Raw genomic sequence first — 8,291 nt, 5'->3', positions numbered from 1 at the left:
TAAATTCGTCCAGCTAGCTTTATTTATCAAAGATGGTATCCCATTGCATTTTCATGGAAAGTTACTCTTAAGAGCTTTAGGTCACGTTTACATTCAATAACATGTCAAAAACGGTGTAAATATACGCGCTGATAATTGAACAATTTTAGCAGGAATTTTATCCAAAGTTAACCAGTTAGTTAATTAACATGCTTTTAGGCATGGGCTGGCATAGTTGTAAGAGCACTCGCCTCCCACCAATGTGGCCCGCGTTCGATTCCTAGAATCGGCGTCATAATGATGTGGGTTGAATTTTTTCGTTCTCTACTCTTATCTGAGAGGTCTCTCTCGGGGATCTCCAGTTTTCCCCTCCCCCAAAAACCAACGCTTGATTTGATTTGCGTTAATTTACTACTTGCACAATCCCATAATACACCTCTACTACCCCCCAAAACTTTTGCATAACCATTGTTTGCAATTTCCCTCCTGGGACATGAAAATTTCCCAAGAGAAGTCGAAAACAATGCCTATGCAGATTTTTGGGGGGTAAAAGAGGTGTATTATGGGATTTGTGCAAGTAGTGAATTAGTGGTACAGCGCTAAGAAAACTAGACACTTTCCTTTCCTAAAAATGTTAATTAAAAGTTCCATTTTCCTCAGTGTTTAGCGAGTATAAATCTTAACTCGTAAAATTTCCCAGAAGGTCTGACAGAACTCCTGGAAAGGGATAATTGAACATTTGATAATCCTTCTCAAAGAGCTTAGCAAGCTGAAGAATCTTAGCTTTGGGAATCGTAGCGAAATTCGCCAGCATTTTACTCGACGTATTATGGCTAAGAAAAGGCGAAAAAGTCACTTCTTTGTCCATTCCTGTCTGTCGGAGAACGTGCCGAGCTTCTTCTTGCATGTCGTTGAAATGACCAATGAAGTCGTACTGTATATCGCAAGGAAGACAGAGGCTTTCGTACGTTGCCCAGTGACGATCGTTGTTGAACCCAATGCTAGTTATGTAGTATATGAATTTCTTAAATGTTAACTCTTTGTCTGAACTGCGATCTGTGTACATGTAGTGCTTGAAGTTGTCTTTAATCTTGGTTGCATATCTTTCCATGTAATGTATATCTGGCGTTTCAACAAACTTGTCTTGGTAGGCTGACAGCAACCTTTCGAAAGGCTCACGAACGAATACAAATTTGAAGTAAGTTTGGAGCCTCCATTTAATTTCCTCGTCAGAATAACCTTTATTAAGCCACTTGTAGTTTCTTGGATTGTGAATGTCAAGGTGGACATTCGGGCGTTCTTTGAGAGCCAAAAATACTTTATTCCACTGAGTACACGCCACCTTAGGGATATAGCAATACAGTACTTTATACTTCTCGTTTACCATAAAATGTCCCAATTTTTTCCGGTCAATAGTTCCGTTAAAATGGATAAGATTGTGCGATTTGCAATATTTCTTAAGATGATCTTGTCTCTCCCTTTGTTTCTCTTCCAAAGCTTGGACGTCGGTGTTCTGCATATGTAGATTTAGAAACAAGATAAAGAATGAGAGTAGTTTAAACTGTGCATGGGTAACGAAAATAGTTTCTCTTTTAGAGAAGTTATCTCAGGCGTAAGAAAAACCTATCTGAGTGCCTGAGGAGATTTACATGGAAAAAGTGTTAAAAGGTAATTAAATATTTTAAAGTAAAGCAACTAGGTTGTCAACAAACGTTTCCGTGTCAACGAAGAGTTTTCGAAAAGATTTTTCCGCATTCTGGCAGCCCAGCACTCAAATTAAAGGCAATCTCGGCTAAAAAAGAGTTTTGGGCCTAAACTATAGTTAATGACCTTCTTAGCATGTTTCAAAGTTTTAAAGTTGATACTTTTCCACGTTGTTCCCAAACGTAGGGTTCGAATGTAGTTTTAAAATGCCAGGTTGCCGCTATGTTTATTGCGCAATGTTTACCGCGAAAATTTCTTACTTACTGCGTTGTCAAAACATTCATCAACATGGCGTACTAAGAGAAATTTATTTTATGTAACTTCTGTAATTTTCTGTTGTTTAGAGCCGGAGTACGCCGGTTGAACTATCATTGTAAACTGGTTTAATAATTATCTTTTTTTTTTCAGTGCGTGAGAGGGTGGAATTCAACAAATCCTGCAATCTGATTGGTTCCTGGAGCGGCGTAATTTTCTCACCGGCCCGCTCACGGCTGGCGAAATCCTAGCCTTGGTTTCTTGGGCTTGTGTGATGACCTTAAATTTCCATTTTTTTGACACCGAATCCGTTCACATACAGAAGTATGGAAATAGAATTCAAATAAAAATATTTCTCTTTGAAACGTTCAGTTTGTAAGTCGCTTTTATACTACATTGGCTATCAAACGCGGTGCGAGTCAACAATGAAACAAGCGATTTCATTTTTACCAGCTAAGGGTTGTATAGGGGAATCTTTGCTTACATTTTTTGCCTCATTCAGTGGCCCATCGTTTTCTAATCTACCAGCTAAAAAAGCAGTACTGAGTATTGAGAGTCCATTGCATAATGAGCTATCTCTGAAACTTTGAGCGCAGTTTTACCAGATAATCTCTGAGTAATGAAGAAAATTCAGAAATTTACAAAAGTTTGAATGGGCTCATTAGAGCTTTTGCACAGTTGTTCATGGCTAATAATTCGCTCGTTATCAAAGCTAAAAGGCTTGTGATTGGAGATTTAACCAAGATTAACACGTTCTTTTATACCTTTTGAAGTGAATATGGAAATGGCATAGTGCCTTCTGTCAGGAAAGTCTGTTAATGAGACAAAATTTAAACAATGACGTCAGCAAAGATTCGCCTATTGTTTGGGAAACAAGTTTACAAATGTGAATCTTTTAGTCTCTATGTTCACTCCGAAACCCCTTGTACCAATTTATTTTTAAGGATACTTCGCCACATTCTACGGCGCGAACTAGATTGACTTAGTGCGAAAAACTTATGGTAGAGCAAAGTTATATTTTGGGGTGACGTTTTCGTCTACGTCGCCGTCGTAGATCTTAAGGTAATGTTTCACGAGACGTTTTTTTATCGCAACATCGCTGCGTAAAAAGTTGTCTCCAACAAGTTGCAGGTTTTTTAATCACTTTCAAAAACCTACAACATTATTGCTCGAATTTGTTGCCGTTGGTGCGTGTAACAACCCCGCCGTTGACTTTGGACGTAACATCGTCCCAGAATGCACCACGGAGAACCGAAGCAAGGGTCAACACTCATTGCCATCCCTCAAATTGACATTTCCTTTTTTATTCAATTTATGCGACGTACAATATACTTCAGACTTCAAATCTACTTCAAAGAAACAAACATTTTAAACATGGGCGTGCTGACTCTTTAAAATCAATTGAATCCAGTGTATCGAACGTCTCACGTCTCAATAAAGTAATGTATCAGCAACCAGGGAATTATAAAATTCAGTTCGACCTGTTTTTTTTTTTTTTTTGACAGATTATGAAATCAAACCAAATAGGTATCTGTCAAGATTACTCCATGAGCGCGGGTTGGATATGAGATGGTAAATAGCCAACGAGACGCGTAGCTCCGATTTGGCTATAACCATCTCATATCAAAAAAAGCGCGGTGCTCTCAGAACCTCATGACCTAGCTTGAAGCGTTCAATCTGGTTGAGAGTTGGGTTTTTTTTTAGTTTAAAAATTTCCTTATTTGGATGTAACGTAGCTGGTGTATTTTCCCGCGTGCTCAGTTTCAATCTTACTTTTGTCCATATTTGGGCATAAAATTGGTTTCCTAAAATCCCCAGCTTGTATCCAAGGAAAAGAGTTGCAAATTACACGATTCAAGGTCACGAGCTTCTGGTGCCCTACGTTGTACTTTCTCCAAGATATTTACGTCTTTTTAAAGACCGTTCATAGACAATATTGAGGACTTGAGTTATCCATTCTTTTTAGAGATGCATATCAATGTTAAACTTCGATTGCCAAGCGTTACTCTAAGATTCCAAGTTGGTAACATCTTTCTATAGTTCTTCAACATCGTGTTTTATCCGTCATTGCCTTATGCACTTTCATGTCATCTGCAAAAAAGGTTTGGTGTGTGATGTAATGTTTCTTGAGATATCCTTAATATACATAACAAATAAAATGGGTCTCAACACGGTTCCCTGGCAGGGGTAACATCATTTTTCTTCCCTGTGTTTCTCTCACGAGCCCAACTTGAATCACGAAATGAGATAGTAGTTGAGACAAACAAGATTTCCCCTTCAGAAAGCCAAATTGCCATGGTATAAAGATCTCATTAGTATCCAGAACTGAACAAGATGCTGTCTAACTATCGTTTCACACACTTTAAACGCCACAGATGTTAGCCAGACAGAGCGGTAGTTCTTGCGAACTCGTTTTTAGCACCTTTCTTGTGTAAAGGAGTGATGCCAGCCAATTTCCAGTAGTAAGGTAACAAGCCTGATGACTGAGGACGCGTAGAAGACGTCAGTAAGTGATATGGAGCCAAAGTTCCAGCGCATAAAAGATGGTGGGATGAATACTATTCGGGCTGCCGGGGAGATTTGCTAGGTTTCAGTTACCTGAAAATCTTGTTAACATCCTTCGGTGAGCAGTACAAAAGGGCTAAGATTCGTGTCTTTTAATAACTTGCTTAAATTATGAAAATTGTCCAAAATTTTCGTTCGTAAAAATTGATGCAAAGCAATCATTCATGCATGCAAAATGAGTGAACAATTATCTGAATGCATGATCTGTTTATCTGCACCTTGGTGTCTTCGCAATGCATTATTGGTAACGAGTATAAAGGTGCATAGTAAGCTCAGCATGGTGTAGGTTGTATTGTTGCTGTGGTAACGTATAGTGAAGTGAATTGTACTGTGGCGTAGCGTAGTGCTTTTTTTGCACTGGTGTATTGATGTAGGGGAAAAGAGTGTATCTATTGTAAAAAAAGGAGTCAGTAAAAAACAAATCTAAAAAACGAAGAACATAAAGGTGGATGCATAAGCCTCATTTTGGGAAATCTCGCAGGAGATCAGATAAAACTCCTGGGAAGTGGAAATTGAACATTTCATAATCGTTCTCAAAGAGCTTGGCAAGCTCAAAAATCTTAGCTTTGGGAATCGTTGCGAAACGTTTTAGCATTTTAGTCGTTGTATTACTGGTGATAAAAGGTGGAAAAGTCACTGCTTTATCCATTCCAGTTTGTCGAAGAATGTAGGTAGCCTCTTCTTGCATATCATTGAAGTGGCCAATGAAGTCGTATTGTATGTCGCAAGGAAGACAAAGGTGCCGGTACGTTGCCCAGTGACGGTTCTCATTGAATCCAATGGTACTTATGTAGTATATGAACTTTTCAAATGTTATCTTGTTGTCTGATCTCGGATCTACAGAGCGATTGAAGTAGTCTAGTATTTTCTTTGAATACGAATCATGAAAATGCCATGCCCGATCACGTACTATCTTGTCTTCATAGGCCGACAACAGCCTCTCCAGGGGATCACGAACAAATACGAATTTAAAGTAGGTTCGAAGCCTTAAATCAACTTCCTCGGCAGAATAATCCCGACTAAGAAACTTAAAGTTCTTATCATTGTGAATAACATTTCTATCGGTGACATCCGGGCGGTTGTCGAGAGCCAAAAACACCTTATTCCACTGAGTACAAGCCACCTTAGGAATAAAGCAATACACTATTTTATATTTGTCGTTGACCATGAAATATTTCAATGTTTTCTGGTCAATATCTCGCGAAGCATTGGTGAATTTGTGCGAATTGCAATATTTCCTTAGGTGATTTTGTCGCTCTCTTTGTCTGTCTTCCAAAAGTTGGACATTTTCCGGTTCCATCTGTAGGTGAGAAAAAATGCGCCTGTTAAGATTTTTAGATCATGGCTGTTTTGAAAGTTACGTAACAAAAGGAAAGCCCTAAAAACAAGGTTTAATTAAACATGGCTCTGAACCCACGACCACTGAGAGACACAAGCGCCGTGCTCTACCAAGCCAATTGAATAATAATAATAATAATAATAATAATAATAATAATAATAATAATAATAATAATAATAATAATAATAATAATAATAATAATAATAATAACCCCAGCTCAGGATATTGGCAGGAGAGAAGCATCTGCACTCAGCATGCTTGGAACAGCTTTCAAGTCCGGCGTTCAATTCAAGATAAACCTCGTTATAGTTTTGGACCCAGGAGACGTATCAGAACTAATTGAAGTAAGATCGGCCGGGTGAGTGTATAGTTCTAAGAATGACTGTTTAGAAAGACTTTGACTGACCGTAACCTGAGCGGAAGTCATCTTCAGTGTGAAGTTCTTTGTGTAACGTTAGTAGATGGTAAAATATTAGTCTGAAGTGTCAGCCGTCTCCTCGCCTCCCCTGCCAAACGGGCGAGCGGGCGAGAGAGACGTCTGAATTCCCAGCGTTATAATGTTGTCCCGTGACGTCACGTACTAATTTATGCTGGTTTTGCATAAATTTCGAGTTTTAAACAAGATGGCGGCCATGAGTCCACTCCACGCACGCACCCTGCGAGCAGAGCCTCCATTTGTCTTTTTCTTTACTGAGAAGGAGAAAAGTAGGCTCTGCCCGAATCGCGTCAACTCTTTGAAGCCGCCGCAGCCCGAACTTCTGGGCGAGTCAATCTTGTTTTCTCTCGTCAAACCGGTTTTTCCAGTGCCAGCGTTCGTTTAGTGACAAAACCGATGGTTATAATTGAGCCCGCTGTACCATGAAAAACCAAGATGACGGCGACAGGTCTCAAAAACCACTGCGCATGCTCACTTATTTCCCGCCATCAATGTTTCAAAATGGCGGACGACAAATGAGATTTCCCCACGTACTTTAACCTCTCACCAGGCCGCTCGTACATTTGTTCAAATTTTAATAATCAGTTGAGTTGCGCCTTCGACATTTCTAGTTTACCTCTGTACGAAGTTTAGAGAGATCGGCGGTTGTTATCCAAAAGATATTGTCCCTTATCTGGTTCCTTCTCGTGTAAATGTTCGCTGCTAGTGGTAGATGAACCGGACTCTGTTTTTCTCGTTTGTTAAAGCTGCCCATGGTTTGTTAAGCTTGAGATGTGGACTACGTTTACGTTGTTTTTTCCACAATAAAATATCAAAAATGACTTTTTTTTTCGTTCCAATGGTCTTGAGAAAACACTTCCTAAAGGTGTTGTTGTGAATTTAAACCGAAAGGAGCGACTGCATGAAGTTCATATAAAGGCGAGAGTGACGAGACTAAGTCGGATCGTGTGCAAAAGATGACTTCGCAAACTAATTTGTGAGTAATAATTTACAATTTTGTTTTTCCGCTTAGCGTTCGTCTAGCGTTATAGCTCCATCATGATTGTAATTTCACGTTAAGAAATGCTTTAATATCGTCCATTTATCTTTGCACGCTGCTCTCTTTTGATGTGGAAATAAACTGGATTCGTCTTAAGTTCGATTTTAAGGTCATTTATATTAATTCCCTTTTCTGGTGAATGTCTAAGTTATTGTACTTTTTAGCAGTCACAACTCAACGATCCTTGCGTTCACGTAATTGCCAAGTTATGGATTTGCAATTAATTTGAGTTTAAAATCAAAATCAAAATTCATGTTAGTTAAAATAATGTTTGGAAGAACAGAAGTGTAGGTACAGATGTATATAGATCTCTATAGATTCAGGTTCGTGACTGTTTTGCAAATCTTTGTTTTTTAGACTGTTGTTTTCTGGAAGCATTAATGATGTAATTTTGGTTTTTGGGGGACTGTCATGTGTTGTTGGATCAAGGAATCTGTTTTGAGTCAAGTATGATTGACAGTGGATAGTTTTTCCTGAAAAGGCTGAAAGGAACCATTATTGCCTTGGACTTTTTTTGGTTACACCCCACATGTTTGTTCTTTTCTTAGATGCCAAAATTTTAATATATTATGTGATTTGATAGCTGCAGCTAGAAACAGTGTCCCATGCATAAGGTCTCATTGGGTTTGATGGCAGTAAAATAATTTTGGTAAAAAATATGTTTAAGAGTTTTTATCATAACTTCTCATCTTGGTCCTGATGGACTTCAAACATGCTCTACCATTTTGCACAAGGAACTTGTCAATCAACCGTTACCTTTTGGTGTATTTGCAATAAGATCTTTGGATAGCAATTGATTTATTTTTCTTATCCCTTATGTGTAGATATCCTATGTCTGTCACATAGTTAGTTTTAAGCTTTTATTTCCTGTAGTGTATCTTTATTATAGTTAGCACATGACCCCACAAGCATGTATTATTGCTTTAATATTGATTGTGTTTGAATAAAGGATATTGTTGTCTTGTCTTGTAGAT

General features: G+C 38.5%; 1 protein-coding gene across 3 annotated transcripts in view; it reads right to left on the bottom strand.

Annotated features, from left to right (window-relative positions):
* The window catches only part of LOC137993354 (carbohydrate sulfotransferase 11-like), a 30,833-nt gene continuing 22,542 nt past the window's right edge, over window positions 1-8,291 (bottom strand). Inside the window, exons 1-2 of one of the 3 annotated variants that reach the window (XM_068839143.1) lie at window positions 6,249-6,466; window positions 1-1,492 (exon numbers count right to left, since the gene is read on the bottom strand). In XM_068839143.1, coding sequence (XP_068695244.1) covers window positions 659-1,492; window positions 6,249-6,269 — 855 coding nt within the window. In that variant the 5' untranslated portion in view covers window positions 6,270-6,466 and the 3' untranslated portion in view covers window positions 1-658. Of the gene's footprint in view, window positions 1,493-3,232; window positions 5,804-6,248; window positions 6,467-8,291 lie in introns of those variants that run through there. The other 2 variants (XM_068839142.1, XM_068839141.1) reach the window with 2 other exon arrangements.

Source organism: Montipora foliosa, chromosome 2 (assembly GCF_036669935.1).
Source record: "Montipora foliosa isolate CH-2021 chromosome 2, ASM3666993v2, whole genome shotgun sequence".
Lineage (NCBI taxonomy): Eukaryota > Metazoa > Cnidaria > Anthozoa > Scleractinia > Acroporidae > Montipora > Montipora foliosa.
This window is presented reverse-complemented; position numbering and strand designations above follow the sequence as displayed.